The following is a 23,738-nucleotide window of genomic DNA, read 5'->3' on the forward strand; positions in this document are numbered from 1 at the left end:
ATACTGGTGCAGTTTGGAGGGGGTTCATTTTTTTTTGTTTGTTTGGAACTGAGGAATTAAACAGTACCATACACAATTCCTCTCATTAAGAAGGCTGATTTCCACCACCATCACCCCACTACCCCCATCCCCTCCCCATGTTCAATGTAACACTTTGCTCTTTTCACAGTTTTTCATGACTAAGTTTTAAAAACATAGCCTAACTGATAATTACAATCCGAAACAATTCTTTTGGGGGTGCCCTAGGCGATTTCTGACTGGTAATCTTTCAGGAATGTCAGGGAGAAAAAGGGAGAAACTTTTCAGATAAACTTCAGAGACAAGCACTTCTATACTCCTGTTTCTTACAGTGTGCCTATCATCCTTTCACTCGTTTTCCTTTCTTGTTGCAAGACTAGACTCTAGTCTTGCTCTGAATCGAGTGGGTTAGTGACCACCACCTCTCCTCAAAACATGTCCTTTAGCTCTCCCCCCACCCATTTCCCTCTATTCTACCTTCTCACATCGAATTCTCTTTCCCTCCCTTCCTCTCCCACCCCACCCCTCCCCCTCTCTCCTTTCACTTGATTGTTTTTTGTACTTGGGAAATTGCCTTCACCTTAGAAGGAGACTAGGATCATCAGATAATCCTGAAAGAAAGAGGCAGCTAAGGGGGAAAGGGGAGAACAACTTCACGGAGGGGGGTGGAGAAGGGGGGCTTTGCCTCCTTTCTCTGTCCATTATCCTAAACTACCCCTAGCTTGAACTGATTCTTGTCACTCTGTCAGGCATGAACTCCCCGGTTCCCCCAACAAAAAAGGAAAGCTTGCAAAATAACCCATATCTTCTCAGAACTGGAGCCCCCGCAATCGGATTCCAGTAGCACTGAGAAAAGGACCGTGGGCAGTCGTGGAAAGCTGAAGGGTGTGGGGTGTCAGGTTGAGTAAGAAAGTCAAGCCATGTGAGTTACTTGGCCCACTAACGCTAAAAATGTCTTAGGAGGTGATGCTTTTAAGAGAAGAAGGGTCTGAAAAAGACTTCCGGGTCTCTTGAAGGAAAGGGGAAGGGTGTGGCTAGGAGGGGGAAAGATTTTGCTGTTTTAGGATGTTCTGTTTGGATGGCCACTGGGAAAGTTGACTTCACCCAGAAAGGAAATATAAAACTCAGCATGGTCCAAAGGCAGAGAAGGTTGGGATGTGGTTAGACGTGATCTCCTTCTCCCCCCAACCCCGTTTTCTTTGTAAATAATAATTTTCAATCCATGAGACAGCTGTGAAACATAGGGCTGTTTCCTCTCCCCTCTCCTACTAAAAACCCGTGAGACACACAGGTGCTTCAAGGAAATTGAAAAAGCAAAGACAACAAGCACGAAGCAAATCCTTGACTTGTTTTCCAGGGTCCCCAGGCAGGGTGTGAAAGTCCATATTCCTCTCTCTAGGTGAAAGGAAGTGTTCAAGGCGGGCTCCTTAGCGGTCAGTGCCCCTCCCAGACCACCACCTCCCTTCGCCTCCCCCTCCTACTTATCCTTCCCTACTGCAGTCTCCCAGGTCCATTTTCCGGAGTGTTCTCCCCCTCCCCCCCACTTCCATCTGGCAACTCTCCTCCCTTTTGCAGTCCTCCCCTCCCGTCCCCGGGCCGAGACGGCGGGAAAGGCGCCGCTACCTACAGCCGCAGGACTCGACCACCATGTCCTCATACTGCTTATAGACCACGTTGTTGCCTGCGTCGATGTAGAGAATACTAATGGGAGTCAATTTGGTGGGCACACAGCAGCTGGGTGGGGTGGAGCCGGGATCCATGGAGTTCATGAGGGTCTGGATGATGGCGTGGTTGGTGGGCTCCAGGTGGGAGCGGAGGGGAAAGTCACAGACCCCCTCGCAGTGGTATGCCTCGTACTCCAGGGGCGCGATAATCCAGTCATCCCAGCCCAGTTCCTTGAAGTTCACGTGCAGGGGCTTCTTACTGCAACGGAGCCGGGACTTCTTCCCGTGCCGCTTGCCGTGGCGGCTGGCGAAGGCGGTGCGTCGCCGGCGGCGGCCCTGCGAAGCCAGCCCCCAATCTGAGTCTTGGGCGTTGTCGGGAGGCAGCAGCGGCTGGGGTGGCAGCGATGGAGGCAGCCACGCGCCCTCGCCCCCCGCCGCGGCCGTGGCCGTGACCGTGGCGGCTCCCAGCTGCTCGCGCATCTCGGCGAACAGGTTCTTGCGCTTGGATTTGGTGAACACCACCAGCAGGGCCTGCTCCTGCGGCGGCCGCACCCTCCGGCCAAAGCCCAGACTCCGCAGGTCTAGGGGCGGTTCGGCGGGTGGCGGTGGAGACGAAGGTGGGGTCTCCCCGCCGGGCTCCCCCCAGGCGACCCGCAGCTCCAGGCAGAGCTGCTTCCACGGCTGGTGGCGGCGCAGAACCTGCCACACGTCGAACACCTCCCAGCCAGCTTGGGGCGCCCCCTGCGGGTCCAGGGTCCGAGCGTCCAGCATACGGGGGGACAGGCAGGAGAATAGCTGCACGTGGAGCGGGCCGCCCGGGGGCCCCAGGGAAGTCGGGGGCGCCTGGCGAAACAGCCGCAGCTCCGCGCCCACCAGCTCTTCTTTGTCTGAGAGCGTCGACACATCAAACAAATACTTCTGTCTCCTGAGAGGAGTGTGCGAGAGATCGTCTGCGAGATAAAAAATAATTACAGTCAGTTTCACTTAAGGGGGAAATCTTCCCAGTTCTCCCTGGCAGCCCCCTGGGAGGAAAAGCAGAGGCTGGGGGAGGGGACGGAGGAAGATAGAGGTGGGGGAGGTGAACGAGGCCGACCCAGGTAGTTGGGCAGCCCTGGGGCCTTACCACCCCCAGAGTTTAATAGGCCCTAGCCTGGGAGAACACTGGGATCTAGGGGAGAAGCAGTGGCCAGAGATAATCCTCCCTCCCAATCTGCTTTGGGCAGGAAGTCAGACAGGGGCCGCAACATCTTCACAGTCCTCCCAGAAGGTAGAAAAACCAACAATTTGTCTTTTGTTACAGTGTAAGCTTCTTGAGAGAAAGGATTGTTTCTTCCTTTGTGCTTATATCTCCAGCACCCAGCAGAGTGCTTGGCATATAGTAAGTGCTTAACAAATGTTTATTGATTGACCAAAAGATGGAAAACATGCAGAGAACTGAGATTTTTTCCCCCTTCTGCTACTTGGATCTTCAGATTAGGGAAACACTAATCGAAATAGAGAGGCAGGGAACTTTCCCCAATTGGGCTCTCATTAAAAAAAAAAAATTGGGGGCATATCATATTTAGAGTTTTAACAATATAGATTGGCAGTTTGCATGAACCGGATTCCTTGACTTTTTGCTCCATTCTCCACTAATTTATGAGTAGACAGCCTAGAACTACATCCAAAAAAAGAGAAAGCACACTGATGGGCATACCAGCTATGCATTGGGATTCTTAGGAACACACAGAATAACTGAGGTGTTTGTGTAAGACGCTGAGAAAGGGTTGCACAAATTCACAAAACCAGTGGCCTTTATAACATCCAACAAGAATCCTCTGGTTTTTACCCTCCAGTTGGTTCTGGAGATGGACTTTCAGGACTCACAAGTGGAGAAAAAGATATTTAGGGTAACATAGGAGAAGATGGCTTTTACAATCCAAGGAAAATACTCTGGAACCTAGGTAAACCTGGACTTCTTTTTTGACACGTTTGTGCATGAAGCCCAACACCAATCCAATGTGCAAGGCGGAAAGCTAACCAGATTTCCCCCAAACTGCCTTCTCATAAAATGTTTACAACCCAGCAAATACAAAAATCCCCAAAGCCCCGGGCTTTCCCCAGAAGCTAGTAAAGTTTAGGTAGATTTCAATAGTAAAAGTGTCACTGGAGCCTGTGTTCAACCCTTACTGCCTTTCCAAACCCAGCTAGCACCAGAACTAGAAATAGAGACTAAAGAAACACTATATGCCGGCTCTTTATACTTTTCAGAGATTGTTGCTCTCTAATAGGCACATGCCCCAACCTGAAATGGAGGAGCAGAAAGTGTTGGGGGGGTGGGAGAGAGGGAAAGGCCTTCTGGAGAGGACAGCCAGTTGATTTATAGGAGTCGAGACCTTCAGACCAACCAGGGTCACATCAAATTCAACAGGAATTCAACATTCTCTCCTTTCTACAGCCTTTAAAGAGTCCTGAGTTTGGCCCTGAATTCAGCCACTGATGTAGTCAAGTCACAGGACCTCTCACCTGGAGGCTTCATATTCTTGCCTCAAAAACCAAATCAATTCCTGGCTTCTCACATCAAGAGGTATATAGATGATAAATAATGAAATGTGTCTTTAAGATGCTTTAAGTTCTCCCTTCTTATTTCACAGTAATATCTAGACTACAGAAAAGGCAGGAAAGAAACTGGCCACAGCCTCCTGACTTTTTTTCATGAACATTACAAAAAAAAATTAAACAAAATTTAATAGTAGTATAGTTGGTATTCCTTTAAGAAATCATTTCCACTTCTATTTTTGTAAACCTTCAAAATAACCAGGTTTTGGCCCTGTTTGCAATAGATCAAGATCTTGATTTTTATTTATTTTGCCCATGTGGCATCATAGATTGAAGAGAGCTCCTCCTTCCTTCCTTCCTTCCTTCCTTCCTTTTTTCCTTCCTTCCTTCCTTCCTTCCAGTTGGTAAATCATCTGCAGCACAGAATGAGATCCTCATGGTTTTGATCATCAAGAGCAAAACTCTGCTCTGGAGCAAAAAACTTTTGGGTAGATGGTAGACCAGGGCACAGTATTCTCCCTTCTGTTCTGACTCTCTTCCCTTCAGTTTTTGTCATTGTCAGGTGATGAGTGACACTGACCATGTCCTTTGTGGGTCTTCCAGAAAATTTAGGGTCTTGAAGGATGACAGCTTGCATTCCTCTATCTTCCTACAACTGTTTTATAGGCAGGCACAGTGAGACTAACCTACAAAAGACATTTTTTAGTCTGGGATCTACAGGTTTTTAGTCCCTCATATCCTTGTCAAAGGGCAGCATTTCTCAGACACCCCACCTTGATCCCTACCAAACTCTGGCATTGTGACTTGGCACCATAGTGATTCTTTAGGCAGTACTCATGCCTGACTGTGAAAAAATCCATAGGATTTTCTTAGCAAAGATACTGAAGTGGTTTACCATTTCCTCCTGCAGTGTGTTACCATTTTATAGATGAAGACCTGAGGCAAGTAGGGTTAAGTGGTTTACCCAGTCTTACACAACTAGTGTCTGAGACAGATTCTGAACTCCTGACTTAAGGCCCTGACTCTATCCATTGCAACACATAGCTGCCCATTGGACAATATAGTATAGTGGAAAGAAGACCTGGGTCCCATCTGTCACTTGCTAGCTGAATGACAATCTGAAAGTCATAACTCCTCTGGGCTCTAGTTTCCTCATCTACAATATAAAGGGATTGACCTAGAAGAACTCCAATATCTTTAACTCCCTTTAAAAACAAGCAAACAAAAAAACTAGGTCTGCAATTATATGATAACATTCTCCTTGGTATCTTGAAACATCACTCCACCAGGGGTTCTTCTTTCCTTTCCCTTACTCTTGGTTAATTACTCTTCAGGAAGTGGATCTTCTGCTTTAAATTCCTTTTTACTTAGCATTAACATGGTCTTAAACATTGAATTGTATGCCTAACACACTAATTGTTGAGGGGTGGCCTCAACAAAGACTCAAGAAAAGAAGGAGGAGGAGGAAAAGTAACTACTAAATTAGTACTGCATGTCTGAGAAAAGCTCTTCAAAAATAAAACATTTTCATTTTTAAAAAGACAGATGATATAATGGATAGATATGCTGGGCTCAGGAAGACTTAATTTCAGATCCTGCCTATTATTAGCTATGCAACTTTGTGGAAGTCACCCTCTCTCTGTCTCCCTTTCCTAAATGGAATAAATGGAGATAATAATAGTACCTATCTTACAAGTGAGATTGTGAAAATTGTGAGAATCAAATGAGATGTGGGATATAAATGCACTTTGTAAACTTTTTTAAAATATAGAAATGCTAGCTAGTATTATTAAATAGAATTATTAAATAGAATCTCTTCTGGATAAAAGGGAATTGGAGTCAGGTCTCTTGTACTACACTGTGGTTTGGAGTAAGAAGTATAACACACTCAGGGTTCATTTCATCAGACACCCCCTCAACCACCCACCCCCAATCCAGGAACATCCCCTGAGGCTGACTCCCCTGCCAGTCAATTCCTAGCTCAGATCAGTTTGCTGAGGAGTCAAGACGTGCTCACAAACCTCTCTACCTTCTCACCAGCTAACTTGCTCTTTTCCAATCCCCTTTATATATTATTTTAACAAATAAGATGAACTGATGCTGCTGGATTAAAGAGTCAGCAAAAGGAAATATGAATGGAGGAAGAGGCAGAAAAAGTTGAAAGAAGGAAAGAAGAAAGGACAGAAAAAGGGGGAAAGACTGGAAAAAATCAATGCAGAATCTCAAAGTGGCTGAAGTTTTTAGTATTTCTCAGTACAACTAATTATTATGCACACAAAATTAAATTTTTGAGTTTTTCTCCACTGAGCCTATGGTCAGAAATGAGCCACTATTCATAAATGGTATTAAACTGCGCAAAAATGATAGGGTTTGGAGATTTGGTGTAATAGGAACCTGAATTCAAAACCCCACTCTGCCACTTATTAGAATTAGACCTTGGGCAAGTCACTTAATTTGGAGGGGCCTCAGTTTCCTCATCTAGAAAGTAAATTAATCCATGAACCTGTAGTGCATTTGTATGTATCTGCCTGGTGAAGGAGCCAGAAGGGGGCAAAAACATCTGGTCAATAAAGAGTCATTGAAAACATCATATGCCCCTATTGCCCATCTCTGGTTTGTTCTATGAAGGCCTAGAAGAGAGGCAAAATTGTCCCTCCATCCATACCTAAGTCCCTTTGGATAGAGTTTGGGGGAGGACTAGAATGTCATCAAACTCAGCTCTATCCCTATTTCCAAAATTTTGGTTGAGATGTTATTGGGGGCAGGGAGCAGGAGCAGGGAACAAAAACTAGAGGCTTTGTTTTCCAAGACATGGCTGAGACATATGGTTTCAGGAAAGTCTAAATTTACTTTTATGGATTTACATGTTTTCTCTTTTGCTAGTCCAACCTGTTAACATCTAAGCAGTACAGACTGCAGACTGAAACTCTCTCCATGCTTAGGAGGTATACCTTTGCTGAGATGAGCCAATCAGCATCTTCCAGATCCATCTCTCTTGCTGTACTAGATCCACTCTCCATTTCTGTACAAGAGGAGGAAGCATTTCTATGAAAAGTATAGCTGTTCCATTTTTAGATATATCAAGTTAGTAGGCTAAGGAGAGGTGCAGGGAGGTAGGAGAGGCTGAGGTGGGGAAGGAAAGAGAAATATGTTTTAAACAAAGTCAGAAACCAAGACTTCAAAACCTCTTCCAAGCTTTTAACAAGTACTTTGACTAAAGGAATTTCAAATCCTCAGTCCTCTCCAAAAGTCAAGTTAGTCTTTTGCTTTGGGGGATAGAAAAGGGAAAGAGGGCTGTGCAATTTCACTGGTTACTGATGCATTCTGTAAAATTTATATTAATATCCAATAACTCCAAGTATTATATTTTACAAGATTTGTTAATAATCACTTGAAGGAAAAGAAATAAAAGAAACAAAGTAAAAGCCTAAGTAAATAGCACGTGAGTAAAATTCTCCTGCCTAGCACTCACCCAACCTCCAAAAGCTGACTTCCAGGAAATAGAGAGAGAGGACAGAGCTGTACAAAACTTGTATCTTCCCTATGTTAGTACATAACGTAGATATGTAAATAAGATGCTGGAAGAGAGAATCCCTGGGAAGCAAAATTCTATCCACACAATTCTCCTAGAGTTCCCAGAATTAAGAGGGGGCACTGACACCATCCAGCAAAACTTCCTCATGAACAGTGAATAACGGATATTTTTACAATAATTCTAAAAATTTCAATAGGTATTCATTATAATGAAACTCCACAGAGGTGTTTGAAGAGCAGTTGTATAGAAAAGGCGTTACATTTGTGTTGCTAAGCTCCATAAAATAGAACCAGGAACAACAAATGGAATTTGCAAAGAGGCAAATTTAGGCACAATATTAGGAGAAACTTCCTGACAGTTAAAACGATCCAAAAAGGAAATGCATAGCCCCTAAAGAGAGTGGTTTGCCTCTCACTGGAAGGTTTTAAGCAAAAGTCAGGTGATCACTTCCCTCTTTTATTGGAGCTGGAACAAATAGGCTACATTATCAACCAATCAATAAGCATTTATTTAGTTATCTTCATTGGGTTAGGAGCTGGGATGAAATAGTCTCTACCTTCAAGAATATAACATCCTATTGGAGGGTATGTATGTGTGTGGGGGCATATATAAGAAAAAGAGATAAAGATTAGACCTGTGATTTCATTAATATAGGGAAATTTTATATGAGAAACTCTCTAAATGAAAATAGAAAGGGAAATTCTTTGAAACTCAGAGTATCAGAGTTACTGGGAGATTAATTGACTTGCCCAGAGTCACACAGCTAATATATGTGAGAGACAGGCCTTGAACCCAGGTCCTCCTGGCTCCAAGACCACTCTTTCTACATTATGTTATCTCTTTTGTTTATAACACATGCATGCACATGTGTGGCCCCCACACACAAATTATAAGACAACTTCAATGGAGGAGATATTAGAAAATGAAAAGAGCAAGAAAGATTTCATACAGGAAGTTGTATTTGAATTGACTTGGGAGGCATTTAAAAGGCAGAGGTGAGAAGAAAGAGTTCATTCCAAGCATGATGACGGATACTCTGACTATCAGATGGCCTGTAAGGTACTTAACAACTCTGAGATTCTAGGAGGTCATAATTGCTCCCATGGAAGGGTGGGATGGCCTCCACAAAAAGGGCAGATTTTTTTTCCTGGTGAAAAAATATTTGAAGAAATTTCCAGATGCTCAGGTCACCTTTCCACCTCAACAAAGGACAATTAATAGGTCATAGGTTATAGGCCAATGTCTGCTGGACCCCAGTAGTCTACAGACCACTAGATTGCTTCTGCTGGGATCCAGAGGAAAGAATTTGGGCCAAAAGGTAAAAGGTGCAGAGAGGTAGATTGCAACTCAATATGAGAGGGAATGTTTACAGCCTTACAAAAATGGAATAGACTACTTCCTAGGTTAGTGAATTCTCTGTCACTGAAAGGTCTTCTATTGGAAGCTAGATGATTTCTGATTAGCATGTGGTCTAAAGAGTCCCTGTTTCAGACATGGATTATACTAGATGATATCTTCCAACTCCAAGTCTTAAATTACATGTGTCACCATTAAGGCTCAAAGCCTCCAAAGGACAATAGCAGAGGTTGGGGGGTAGTGAGGGGGATGCAGATTCAAAACTGCCCAAGGTAAGTATCCATTCTTGATTTCTAGCTCAGTGCTGAATCAAATTGCCTCAATTTAGCAGAACTTTTTCTTTAATTGGTGAAGGGAGGTCAACATCTAAGAAGAAAGGCCAATAGGTCACATTTTTAATATGTTCATTCATAGCAACCTATTGCAACCTATTGGAACTAGTCCCTCAAAACTCAATCTCTACCTTAAATTGGCTTTCATTCCAATCATTTATTTATTAAGTGCCTTTTATGTGATACAAAGGTAATAAATAGTGAGACAGTTCCTTCTCTCTGAAAGATATATTCTATCAAGAGAAACTATGTTAAAAAACACATTATGCAAAATATATACAAAGTAAATACAAGGTAATTTAGATAGAGGCATTAGCAGCCAGGGGGAACAGAAAGGCCTTATGGAGGTGGTAGTGCTTACGATAAACTTTGAAGTAAACTAGGAATTCAAAGAGTCAGAGGTGAGGAGGGAGTGCATTCCAGGGATGGGGAATAGCCAGTGCAAAGACACTGAGACAAGAGATGGAATTTCTTGAATGAGTACAGCAAGTATATCAGTTTGGCTAGAGGAATGATATGTAACAAGCCTGTTTCTGATCAAACAATTTGGGCAAAACCAAGGAGGCAAATAACAATGGTGATCAAGGATGAGAAAAAACAGTTCCTCCCCACAGTTCCCATAAAGTATCCTGAGGCTTTTGAGATGGGTGAGGGACTGGAAAGAATCTTGGCCCCAAGCTTCTCTTGAGCCTGTGATATTCCTGGAATGCCCATTTCCTTCTCTATAATGCAACTTAAAGCCCACCCTGATAGAAGGAGTCTTCTGCCCAGTCAGGTGTATTCTGAAAAAATAAATCCAAGCTCTAAAGTGTCAGCACATTGTTGAACATTGTGACTAACTTGGTGAATTGTATAGTCCAGATAAAATAATTCACAAAAAAGGCAAATACTTCACCTTATTTTTGAGCACATAGAAATTAGCTGATCTGGTGAAGATTACTTCCTAGAACATGCTGTCCATATTTACTATAGACTTCTGACAAGCTTGAGTATATGCCTGGGTGAGTTTCAGCTGGTACCTTCTTGAGAAATCTGATAATTGTTTTATCTTCTATCTCTACCTTCCTGAAGGCTGAAGTGAGAGTGACTAGTAAGAGACAATTTGGTACTCTAGGAAGATCAATGGATTTAGCATCATAAAACCAAGAGTCTAATCCCAGCTCTGCTGTTTACTAGTTGTGTGATCTCAAGCAAGCCCCTTCATTTCTCTTGGCCTCAGTTTCCTCATCTAGAAAATGTGAAGGCTGGACTAGAAATCTTTCGGTAGCCTAATCTCTAGAGTTCCAGCTTTGAAGTCTATTACTGATCTCCACACCCATTCTAACTACTTAGCCCCAGCAGAATTAAACTGTCTCAGAGGCAAACTTAGTTTTTTTTACAGTGAGCCAGAAATCTCGATCTCATTCAGGATAGTTTTCAAATCACCTTTTGGCATGGACTAACACTCTCTCTCTCTCTCTCTCTCTCTCTCTCTCTCTCTCTCTCTCTCTCACACACACACACACACACACACACACACACACACACACACACACACAATTTTCCTGGTGGAAAAGGGAACAACAACCCTTCATGCCAAAGGTCTGGCATCCTGGGAATTTTCCCAGGTTGCTTTGAGGAAGTAGTCCAATGCTGCCTCAGGGAACAAATTTCCAAAGGTTCATTTGGAGGGTAAAAGTGTAATGCAACAAGAACCCTCACCCCTTCCAAAAAGACACCCCTCATTTTTTGCTCTAGCTCTTGGAACCAAGGAGGTTGGGGAGAAAAGTTGTGTCCTTACCCTAATGTTTTTCTAGGCTCTATTGTCTTTGTCATGACTTCAGAGGACACCAAGCCTCTCTTTTCTTCTGAAATGTTGATGACAATTTGGGAGAAAGGCAGGGAAAGGAGGAAGTTTTGGAAGGTACAGTAGGAGTCTAAGTTCTAAGGCTCAGATTCTTACTGAAAAGCCAAGGCTTGGCCTCTCCTCTTTCTATCCTTCCTGTGCTCCCTCCATTAGTGGAAATCCTTTCCCCACCCACACAGTCAATCCCTGCATCATCAGTTGGCCCTACCTGGCCTTTTAGAGTAGAGGAGGAGGCAAAGTTCCCAGTTTAGAACTTCATTCAATGGAAAGCAATGTCATCAACCTACTGTACTTGGCAAATATCCCTGCCTGCTCAGTCAAAAGATTTTTCATCAATTAACAAAACTGTAGCAACCACAATAACTCAACACTACATACCCACACATCATTAGTCGGTCAGCCCTGGAAACCAGCTGCGGATTATCCGTATAGCAGGCACACAAGTGCTCTGATGTTACACCACACCGACACAGGTTCTCACGAGGTATTACTGTGTTTCTTTCTACATGTGTCTCTTTCTCCTTTTTTCTCTTACCTACCTCCCTTTCTTCCCCCCACCCCGCCTTTCTCTCTGTCTCTGTCTGTCTGTCTGTCTGTCTCTCTCTGTCTCATTCTCTCTCCCTCACTCTCCCTCTTTCCCTCTCCTTCCCCCCACCTCTCCCTAGACCTAGACTACAGGCCTGTTTACAAAGCGAAGATTTTCAGGTTTCGTCTATGAGCCTCTAAGATATGGGTCCTACAGAGGCTATTGGGGCAGAGTGGCTGGAACCCAGCATCTTGCGAAAAATCAAACGGGAAAACTTCCGGAACAAAAAAAACTGGGCTCTTGGTTCATTTCCCAGAGAAGGCGGTGGTGCTGCTGTTACTGTAGTCCAGTTGGTTCTCCAGGCGTGTTCTTCTGCTTCTGCCCTGTAATCTTTCCCTGTTGGGAGGAGATTGAACCGTGGGAAAGCCTTGGAGAGGTGGGGATTTCTAGTGCGCTTATAATATAGTTAGATGCTTAGTTAGCACTTTCTGCGGCGGACTGAAAAACTGCAACAAGACGCAAGGCTTTCTAACTCTCTCCACCAGCTTTTTTTCCTCGCAAGAAAAAAAACTGCCGAAATAGCGAGCTCTCCGCAGCCTCCCATCCCCACCGACACCACCTCCAAACATCCCTCCTTATCCCTCACCTAGTATCTTCTAGGCTCCGCAACCTGTTCGGATTCACCGGCTCTACGGTTACATGAAATCCGGGGATGGGATGTCTCTCTGACTTCCCTCTCAGAAACTCTTCCCTTGGCTCCACTGCTTCCCGTGAGTGGCAGGAGGTGCAGCGGGAGGGAAGAAAAACCGGGGTTAATGAAAGTTTCCCAGTATTTCCCCTTCGCACGGTGGATCAGGTACTGGGCTCCTGGCCAATTCATCAGGGCTCAAATCTTAACTTTACATCCCTGCAAATTACAACCAAACCACAACCTGTAGGGCTCTCCCCCCCTTCCATCTTCCCCTTCCACCTCCTCTTCAATTCCTGCTCTGCTTTGCCTTCCCCTAACTCATTTTAAGCCCTCCAGTTCGTGCCAAAAGCGGTATTAGAGTTCTGGGGGCGGGGGCGGGGGCGGGGGGATGGAGGCGGGCTGGCAGGAGGAAACAAACAGTATTTGGTGTATTTGGACTTTTGATTTAATTTCTTTTCAATTTTAGCCCCAATCCTATATCAAAAGGCAGCTCCCAGCTGCTATGAGCCAGCCGCCCCTCGGACAGGCAGCGGAAGTGGTTCTGGGGGCTGCTAGACCTTCCAGCGGTTGCCTTAGTGTGTGGCCCTCCTCAGGGAAGTCCAGGCGTCTGAACTCAGCCCCACTCTTTCTTCTCTCTTCTTTCTCTTCGCTTCTGGGATTGCGGCCCTCTTCTCTCAACTAAGACAGGAAAAAAGACCTCATTCTATGTAATTTCCACTTCCCCGACCCCCACCCCGCCCATGTTCCACCTTCCAAACTGAACCAAACTGGCGGGGGTTATCATTTTACATAGCTGAAACTCTTAGCGCCTAGGGTGTTCCGACCGCGGACTCAATCCTGGCATCTTAGTTATAATCCTACTAATATCTCCCTTTACATCGATGGCCCACACACATCCTCCCCATCAGTCTTAAGAACTAAATCTCAGTCTATCTGCGTAAATGGAAGGGCAGGGGGGAGGAGTTCTGTGTTTCTTTTTCTATCAAGGCATTAGCACTTATTAAGTGCCTACTATGTGCCAGGCACTGTGCTAAGTGCTGGGGATAAAAAGAACAGAAAAAACAAGTCGCTTCTCTCTATCTCTGCCTATTTGCCTCAGTTTTCTTTTTGTCTTTCTGTGTCTCTTCCTCTGAGTCTCTCTTTCTCTGCGTGTTTAAACTCCGTCTTCTTTCTGTCAGTCTCTATCTTTCGCTTTACCTTCTCTCCCTAATTGGCTGTCTCGGTATTTCTATCTGTCTTTGTCTCTTTCCTTTCCCCTCTCTTTAGGTCTCTTTTTCTCTTCTCCTTGATATTGCTAACAACTCCAAAACCAAAGCAGCCGTTTGGGTGTCCGGAATTCATTTCTCCGGATGAAGTGTTTCCAAGTTACAGCTGTAAACAACTTCCCAATTTCTTCCTCACTTTGCAACTACTACCTTGATGTTGGCCATTCTTTGTCTCAAAGCTGTCAGGAGACGATTCGATTAAGACCTTTGTAGCAGAAAAACCCGCCTGTCCCAGCTGCTTTAGCTACTTTAACAATACACACATTAGCAGGTCCTTCTCTGAATACCCAAAATATCAATCCTCGCAACAACGCTAATTGATTCCCCAAGAAAATAGTAAAGTAAAAATTCTGGAACCTATTATGCGAATTAAGAGCTATTTAATTCCAGTAAACAAGAGACTTCACTTAGCAAACACTGAGCTTAAAAATAAACAGCCCGGCCATTAAGGAGTGTAGCAGCAGCCTCTGAACCAAATATCACTATCTCTGTGGCGGTGGCAGTCTGTATCCTGCAACCAGCAGCTTTCCACCCCCATCCAAACTACCAATGAGCCTTATTTACCAATAGTTAGCAAATAACCCCGAGGGCATGGGTAATCTTCCGATACACCGTACTCTCTTCTCTTTGCTTTTGAGACTCCAGGGCAGAAGGCCAACAGCAGGCCCTGAGAGGAAACAACTGTTTCCTTCCCCGCAGGATCTTCCCAAGCTTGCTTTTCTTTCGTCCTTTCTTTCTCTAACTCCCCTTCTTTCTATCTCTTTTTCTTCATGTGTTCCTTTTTATCCTCCCCTTTTCTCACTTCTTTCCTCCTCCATTTCCCTCCCTTCGTTACTTTCTCCCTTTCTTCCTTCTTGCCCTTCTGCCTTTTTTTTTTCTTCCCTCTCTTTCTTCCTCTTTCTCTTCCTTCTTTCCTTTTCCCTTCCTGGAAAAAATGTAACGCCTGATTTAGTGCTGATTTAATTCCTGATTCACACTGACTCTTCTGGAGTCTCACTGTTGCTATTGAAAAGCTGGGAAATCCAGACCCACAGCCAAACCGATTTTTCGGGCCACTGGCGCAGAGATTGGCCAGAAAAAGACCCACATACTCCTATTCTAACCAGAGAACAGCCGCTTATGGTCTTTCTAAAAGGGGGGCGGGGCGAGGTATTCCTTTGCTCATTTTCTGATTCCATTTAAAAGAGGATGGAATCAATGAAACTCTGGATGGTTTGGATATGTGCATGTGGAGACCGCATTTTTGAAGGCGATGGTGGTGATGTACGAACAGAACTGAAGAATGAATTGTTTGGGAGCGTTTCAGAAACTTCTAGCCCCTCTCCCACCCCTGTCCCCCACCACCATTTCAATCCTGCAAACTCTAGACTGCCTCATTTCCTCTGTCTATAGAAAGGACTGCGGCATTCTTCTCAGATCTGTCTTTCAGTGCCCCAAAGGACCGGCCAAGAACATCAAGAGAATTAGGACGCATTACAAAAAAACAAGCTGTCCAGGTAGCCTGTAGGCATCACCGAAAGTAGATTGCAAGCAGGTTTAGCTTCTTGCTTTCGGAATCAAACGCCCCTTAAGATCTTGGGCTAGAGAACTCTCCATTGATCTTTAAAGAAATGTCAACTGGATAAAAGGTTAGATTATGGATTTTTTTTCAAGTCTTGATCATCTCACCCAGAAGACCAGATTAGACATCTAAACCTGGCTTCCTTCCCCTTCCCTCTGACTCTTTCCAGGACCTGTCTGTTCTCTACGATTAAAGGAGCCACTCTTTGGGACCTGAATTCTAGATGACACCTTAAATACTAATGTTATGTGTGTTTCAGGCACACACACACACACACACACACACACACACACACACACACAAACACACACGCTTGAATTCCCTGCACTCTTTTTCCAAGGCTGCTACCTCTTACCAGGGAAATAAAACTTAGATTGGAACCTTCTGCCCTGCTTCCTCACTTCGACCGTCTGGTCTGCATTAGTGTTTTTATAAGGGACTCGAACAAATCGAATACAAGGTCACCAAATAATTAACAGTTGTGAATTCCCTCCGTCCCCATTAAAATACTTCCCTGCTTATATTTCATTTTCCTTCTGCCAACGACAACACTGCCCGGGCAAAGGCGCTGCATTGATTACACTATACCGAGGCTTCAGGTCCACCCAGAAACCCGCTGTTTAGCATAAACATCCCACAGAAGATGAACCTCGATTGGGAGTCTAATTCTTCTCTCCTGCACACTAACAGCTAAGCAACGCCCAAGGTTTCTCCAGCCCCCCTCCCGCCCCCCAGCTTTTCCTATTTCCCCCTTTTATATTGAAAATAATAATCGGATTCCTAAGCGTTTCCGTAATTTTCTTGAAGAAGAAAAGCAAAATAAAACAAGACACAGAAAGAGAGTTTGGTCTAGGATTTGTCCCCCAAAGAGTTTTAGCTCTCCTGTCCCTCCTGCTTTTCCTGCAGCCTACTTGTTTGTCTAGGAGATCCCATTAAAAAAAGAAAATCTAGGAGTTCTCCTCCCCTCTCAATTTAATGACCATAGTAAATTTCCTAAGGAATAATTTTCTTCTCTTCAGACTTAAAATTTCCTGCTGTTGGAATTAGTCTGCTTCTCTCTACAAATTTAAACTGTTATAACTAAAAAGTTGTGAGCATCTCCCTCCCTCTTCTCCCCTCCCCTTCCTTTTTCTCTTTTTTTCCCCTCTCCTCTCCTCTTCTCACCTCTCCTTTCTTCTCTGTCCTTTTTCTCTTTCTTTCATAGCTTCTCTCTTTCGCAGGCCTTCTCAAAGACACCACGAAATCTTTAAATCTGTGAGAATTCTAGCCACTCCTGCTCTCCTGTGGAGTTCCAATGCTGGGGGTCCCAAAGCCCTCAGGCACCATCTGCTTTTTAATGAGTTATTTCACGTGCCAACTGTAATTTTCCTACATTCATCCAGTCCTTTATGATATTTTGACCTTAACAAAGCACGGCAGGAGGGGTAGGGTGGAGAAATCACAAGCTTTTTATTTCTCACTCATTTTCCAAACAGTCCTTTTCCATAGGTCTCTCTTGAAATATCAGGAGCCCCTTGCTTAACTTTCATGTTGCTAAACTGGGAGGAAAGAAAGAAGCAGCAAGACTGGGGAATTCTGATCCTGACACTGTACCATCTTCAACTCCCACCCACCAGATCTCCCCTACTCCCACATGCTCAGTCTGTCCCAATTCACTTTCCTATCCTTCTTCCTGGTTTGCTCTGATTTGTTAATAGCACGAGATTGAGTAGAACAAATGACTGCTATCTTCTTTGAGTTCCCACTCATACCATAATACTTTGGAAAACCTCTTTCGGAGATTTCTGACCCTCGGAACTATCTGCCCTGCAGACCTAAAGGCCGAAGACATTCTGATTAAGATCTTGGACCACAACCCCAAACCTTTTCTGGTCTGTTTTTGTAACTGGCTGAAGAATCGGTCTTGTCTGCTAAGTCCAACCAAGGTGCTATAAACTGTACAGTCAAGGTAAGCTCAGAAGAGAAAAGGAAACAGGGCTGGTTTTTCCCCTGTTCTCTCTGGCTGAGTATTTTGACCTGGAGAATAGTACACAAACATAAACAAACAAACAGATGAATACACCGAATGTGAGATCGTGCTCAACCTGAGCCCAGGGCAGAGCAAGACTGGCTGGCTGATACTACATCTTCACCTTAGAAACCCATCTAAACGAGTGAGCTCAGGGACCACACTGCCTGTCGGCCAGGGGACTGATGAAGAAGCGTTCCTGAGTTCTGAGCCTTGGGCGGCGGCTGCAGAGCCAACAGCCGACGCCCAGCCCCAGCTCGGCTCTGCAATTAACTGGGCGACAATCCCACCGGGAGGTGGGCAGTAAAAAAGCTACCACTTCAGAGGAACGGAAGTTCTCTTGAAGTTTCTGGGGATGTGCCATTGGCTGAGACCCCTTCATTATGGGAGACTAGACAATATTTGATATGTTATGACATGCACACTCAATTAGATCACTGAGCTGAAATACTCCAATCAGGGACTTGATGCTAAGCAACCCCCGGAAGGTCCAATCCAAGGTCACAGCCTGTGACACTTCAAATCAAAATCAGTGAAGGGAAAGTGAAGCTTTCCCTTCATCAAGCCAGGATTGCTGTCGGCAAATCATTACCACCCCTTCCATCCCTGCTCCTTCCCTTTCCCCCCTCCCTAAATCCTCTCTCCCTCCCCTCCCTTCCCACCAACCCACAGTCCACCCTTAGAGGAAAATTTTCATATGTATATATATATATATATATATATACATGTGCATGTATACATATACACACATATAGGCATACATACATATGTGTATGTTTGGACTTTCTTCACGGCATGGGGGATGGTGGTGCCTGGAATGGTAGTAGGGAAGAGAGGAGGTAATCTAGAACCTAGATTTTTTTTCCCCCAGCAGCTCCCGCTTGTCTTTCTTCCTGAGGGATGCCCTTCCAGCCAAGCTCCGTGACGTTTCTAGCACTTGCTGGCAGAAGCGCAACTTGTGAGAACCGCAGTCCTGGAGAAACATTCCTCCTGAGTTAGGAGCTGCGTGGGGACCACCGCTGGTCCCTTGCCAGCGGGACTGGAGCAGCATCCCACTCCCACTCTCGCTGCCCCCCACCAGGCTGGGCCCTTGGCCAACCTCCCTTTCTCCAAGCCTAAAGGCGTACGCCCGAGGGTCTTGGCCTGAGTATCACTTGGGGCACCGAGAAGCTAGAAGAGCAAGGGCTGCACTGAGCTCTACCCAGCAAGGCGAAAGAGAAGCCCGCTAGCGAACCCTATTCGTGCCCGGGACCCCTCCGGGAAGCAATTCACGTCCCTAAAAAGCCAGGGAGCTCACCACCCTCTGATCCCTCTGTGGAAAGCACACGTGGGACCCAGCTCTGGAAAACTCCCAGTAAACCTCTCATTGTCCAGCCAGTAGTGATATGGCGGGGAGTGGTAAATCCAAAGTTTGAAGCAAGGACTCTTTGGAGCTCTGAAAACTTCGGAGGCAGAGGTTCTCCCTTGCTTAGGTGTCTCTGTTCTCCCCCCTACTCCGCGCACTCCGCCTCTCTCTGTCTCTCTCTCTACCCTCCCTCTCTCTCCCGCTCTCTCTGACTAAAAGTCCAAGGGAGCTGCATCCTCTCCCTCAGAGATAGAGACCCCGTGGGGGAGATGGAGACTCAACATCGAGTCGCAACTTTTATGGAAGCCAAGAACCAAATCGCCAGCTCATATAACTACAAAGAAGCCATGTGGCTTTTCCAAGTCGACGTTTGTCCTGAACCCAACATAAAAAACACGAAGTTAATTTGTTGTCTGGGGCTTTCAACAGCTAATGAACCCCGCTGACCCCTCGGCCAAGCTCCACCGTAGGAAACTGAATGGGGGCAGGTTGCGAGGAGCAGGTTCCGCACGCTGCCAGGAAGGCTGGTGGGCAGGTTGTAGAGGCTGAGGATAGGAGGAGGTCCAAGAGCACGGAGGGGGCGGGGGAAGAATTTACGACCCTCATTAAGGGTCAGTTAATTAGTCTGCCATTAGTGGCTCTGCAAAGAGATAAGGCAAAGGCATCTGGGGTCGGTGGTGGGTTGCTATTTCCCTTTAGAGTTACTGATTTCTTTAAGGATATTCCTCACCTTGTAACTGTCTTGGGACTCCCTGGAACCTCAGTTTTCCCAGATCTTGGGTATATAGACCCAGAGTTGGAAGTGCTAGGGTTGGGGGGTGGAGGATCAGACCAGGAATTACAAGGATTTTGAAAAGGAGGGGAAAATAGACTAATCTTCCCCCCTTTCCTCCTTCCTTCCTTCTTTCCTTATTCCTCTTTTCCTTTTCTATTCAGCCACTTTAGAGATTTTGACTTCCTGAGCTTGTAGAACTCCTGAGACATGGGACCGTTTCTTTCTGGAATCGTAGCCAGGAAAACGATCGTGGGTGGTGAGGTGAGAGTAATAGGGGGCGTACCACACAGAAGAAACCACCGGAGAGGGGGACCTGATGAAAGCAGTCAAAAAGATTCTGTCGCTGGAGTGAAAAAAAATATAGAATTCGCCTTCTGGACCTGAAAACCTAGGGTGTTTGTTTGTTTGTTTTTAATAAAGAAATGAAAAATATGGCAGTCCCACGCCCTCCCCCTCAGTGTTCCCCCAGCATCCTCTTTCTTTTTTATCTTAGTTCAAGTTAACTAGCTTCTGCTACTGCCTTTAAAACGTTTACCTGGGCTAGAACCGATGCAGAGCCCTCTGGCGTGCTAGAGAGTAGCAAATCGAACCGCAGAGGAGCTGGCTTCTCAGTCTGCAGACGGGTTTCAAACTTAGTTGAGAAGCCCAAAGAAAAGAACTCTGGAGTATTCCCTTTCAGGAGTAGCGGGCACTTCCAGACGCTAGCTCTCCAGTCCCTCAGAACTTTGCTATCTATACCAGCCACAAAGCCGTTCAAATAAAAGCGAGACCTTCTATAGAGGATTCTCTCTTTCTCTGTCTCTGTCTCTGTCTCTCTGTCTCTGTCTCACACGCACAGAAGCGCGCGCGCGCCCGCGCGCGTACACACACACACACACACACACACACACACACACACACACTCGCTTTAGCATCTATCTATAATCCGCAGTAGCCCCAGGACCCCAAAGGAATGTTTCTCTGGTCTTTTTCCTAAACCTTGCTGCTGACCTTCCTCGTTCAAATGCAGGGTAGTGTGGTCCCCCTGCCCCAAGTCCCTACACCAGCCACTGCTTTTACCTACTCCCCAGTCCTTAACGGCTAGCCCACTTCCTCGACACAGTCTATCACGGACGGCAAAAGCAATGCAGAAAACAAATACCTTTCTTGATAGAAAAGAAAGGAGAGCGCAGGTTGAAGTATCATCTGAAGCTGCCCATGTCCTGGAAAACCGGATTCAGAAACTAAACAAGCAAAGTCTCTAGTGTCTAAAACAAGCAAGGTCTGGCGTGTTAGGAAAGAGAAGGAGATATAAAAGGGAAGGAGAGACACGCCAACTGCAGCCTTGCATAGCCTGGTGACTGATCTGAGATTGGGACGGACGAGAAGAGGGGGAAGCAGCTAGCCGCCCCACTGCAAGGGGAAACAGGCTTCTTTGTTTTTGTTTTGTTTTGGTTTTTGTTGTTTTAACTTACCTCGTCCCCTATCTACAAAACTAGTGATAGTATTGGCAGCCTTGGAAGATTGGAAGAAGCTGGCATTGATCCCCAGTTTTTCTGCGATGGAATAGGTCCTGTAAATGGACAGCATGTACTCGTGGGGCACCACCCGAGGACTTCTGATCGTCTGTTCATGAGTCTGGGGCTGCTGCCGCCGCCGGGGACCCGACTGTTCGGGCTGCGGTTCCTGGCGTCCAGGCTGCGGGCGCTCCTGCCTCGGAGGCTCGTCCGCCTGCTCCGGATGCCCCTGGCCCGCGGCGCTCTCTCGCGGCGCCCGGGACATCTTCCCTTCCTTGCGGCTCCTCATGCCCTTGGCTGAGCCCAGCTCAGCCGACGAAGAGGAAGATGAAGACGAAGAGGACGAGGTGGAAGTGGAGGATGAGATAGAAGCCTGCTGGAAACCGGGTAAATCCCACAGGAAACTGATGAGAAAGACTGCCGAGAGCAGGGCCCGGTGAGCATCCATGGCGAGCAGCTGCTGATGCTCCTCGCAGCCCTTTCCCCTCCTGCAGGGTGGAGGCGAGGAGAGCGCGGCGTGGCTTCGGGCTGGACAGCGGCTGCGGGCTCGGACAGGACTTTTCGTGCAGCAGAGTGCAAGGATCCCGGTCCCAGTGGCACTAGCCCCGGCCCCGCCACGCCCCCTCCCGCCCCTCGCCGGGAGGGGAGGGCTAGGACAAGAGGCCAGGGTGATGTAGAAAGAAGTAGAGGAGGTGGAGTGGGGGCGAAGGGGCGGGAGTGTGTGTGGGAGGGGGAGGCAGCGCCCCCGCGGGACGCGCACTGGGTTGCTCAGGGCTGCGCGTGGCTCGCTGTTGCTGGACACTGAAGCTGGGAAAACAGGAGGAAGGGGCAGAGAGAGCGGAGACGGGAAGAGAGGATGTGGAGACAGCTGTGGGGCTAGGAAAAAAGAGCAGAGAAGGGCAGAACGTGGAGCGACCTCAGGGACCCCTCGGTGGGCCGGAGGCTGGGTGCTGTGCTGCATCCTGCCCGCCTCCTAACTCTTCAACCACCTCCAGCTCTCCCTTGGAGCTGACCCGTTGGAAGCAAGCGAACGCGGCGCCCCCAAGAGCCGGCTCGGAGAAGGCGCACCTCTGATCGCAGTGCGCAGGCTGCAAGCCCTAGCTAGCTTTCTGGCTGCGTCCCTAGACCGGGGTTGCCCCTCTTCACCCTTCCCTCTGGGTGGCAACTCAGTGCCATTGAATCCCCTCAGGCCGACTTCACTGTAAGAGTCTGAGACCGAAATTCCCCCTGGAAGACTCTGGCTTCCTATTGCTCCTCAGGCTGCGGGAATGGGGAACGGTATCTCCTGAGGAACTCCCAACTCAGCTTCTAGAAACAAGGAGTTTGAGGGCACAACATTGTTATGCTCTCAGCGTTCCCCGCTAACCCTATTCTAACTTTCCTCCTGTTTCCCTTTTGCTTGTCTTTAGTTTCTCTGTTTCTCAACCTTCACTCCCATCCCCAATTCCATTCCCATTTCCCCCTCAGTCTCTTCCTTCCACCCTCAGTACTTCCTCCTTTCCTGCCTCCCCTACTGTTTCCCTTTCCCGTTCTGGTTCTGTTCTAGCATTCTTCCGGTCCATTTCTTTACCTTTCACTCTCTTCCTTCCCCCTCCTCTCCACTCCCTTGCTTTCCTACCTTTCGGTAGTTTGGTTCACTTTTACCCTTCTTACCCTATACCCTCCCAATGACTTCCCCAGCCATTCCCACTACTGTTAAGAGCTGAAAGGGACATAGCTGCACCCCTTCACTGATTAGAAGCCTAAAATCCTATGGCTTGCCCAAGGTTAACACGTGTTAGCATCATTTGATCCCAGGCCTTCTGGTTCCCATTTTTCAGTGGATACTGTTTATACTACCCCTAATTTCTCATAGTTTCTTCACTCATTCTTCCTTCATGTTACAATAAATTGCACACACAGTTTAGCCTAATTCGGGAAGAAAGGGGAAAAAAAAACAACAACGAAAGCTATCTCATACTCTTGTTTATAGCTAGTACAACATGGGGAAGGAGTAATAGAGGTAAGACACTGTGAGTGCCAGGAGGTGGATTCCTGGTGAAAAATCTCTTTCCCTTTTTATGTTTCATGCCGGTCTCCTCTCTCCCTTCCAGGTAACCTCTAACTTGCTTTTCTTCTAATTCTTCATTGATTCACTTTGTCATTCAGTCTCACAAATGTGGCCTTAGTTTTCAGACCCATTGCTTTCTTTCTCCCTTCTCTCTTGCTTCCACTTCAGTTTCCTGTCCTGATGTTTTCATTGACTTTTTTTTTATGTTTTCTAGGTATGTTTCCCTGATCCTGGCCCTGTTCTCTCTTATGAAAGACCTTGGCTATTGAGGCTCTCTCTTTTGCCCTGATGCCACTGTCTTGCCAGTCCCATTCCCTTTCCTCTCACTAGCTGTTTTCTGGTCCCTATCACTTTTGGGCCTCATTCTCCTACTGTTACTTCCCTCCTTGTGCTTTTTGTACTCTTCTCTTTGCTGCTCCCCCTTTTCTGACCCACAACCAATTCCTTTCATTCAAAGCTGTGATCTGACTTTGCCCCAGGGGCTCTTTTCCTATATACACACACCATTGTCCCCACCTCAACCCATTTACTGCCCTGGCTCAGTCACTTCCCCAAAGCCAAAGACTCAAAAACACACATTCCCTCCAAAGGGTAGGGCTGGAGAGGAAATGACTTTTGTCTTCTTCCTACCTGTTAGGGATAAAACAAACATAGATGTTGCTTGATTTTACATCTTCCTGTGCACATCTGGCTATCAAGTGTATCAAGTGAAGGGCTTCTCCTCTTATTTTG

The 23,738-nt window shown here is 46.4% G+C and overlaps 1 protein-coding gene across 1 annotated transcript; it reads right to left on the reverse strand.

Annotated features, from left to right (window-relative positions):
- Nucleotides 1–1,637: 1,637 nt before the first annotated feature.
- GDF6 (growth differentiation factor 6) lies at nt 1,638–21,404 on the reverse strand. Its single transcript, XM_044658210.1, has 3 exons — nt 21,182–21,404; nt 20,915–21,130; nt 1,638–2,632 (listed from the first exon to the last, which is right to left on the reverse strand). The coding sequence occupies exons 1-3, from the start codon at nt 21,402–21,404 to the stop codon at nt 1,638–1,640; spliced, it is 1,434 nt and encodes a 477-aa protein (XP_044514145.1).
- Between the last annotated feature and the right edge of the window lie 2,334 nt (nt 21,405–23,738).

Source organism: Gracilinanus agilis, chromosome 1 (assembly GCF_016433145.1).
Source record: "Gracilinanus agilis isolate LMUSP501 chromosome 1, AgileGrace, whole genome shotgun sequence".
In the NCBI taxonomy this organism is placed as follows: Eukaryota; Metazoa; Chordata; class Mammalia; order Didelphimorphia; family Didelphidae; genus Gracilinanus; species Gracilinanus agilis.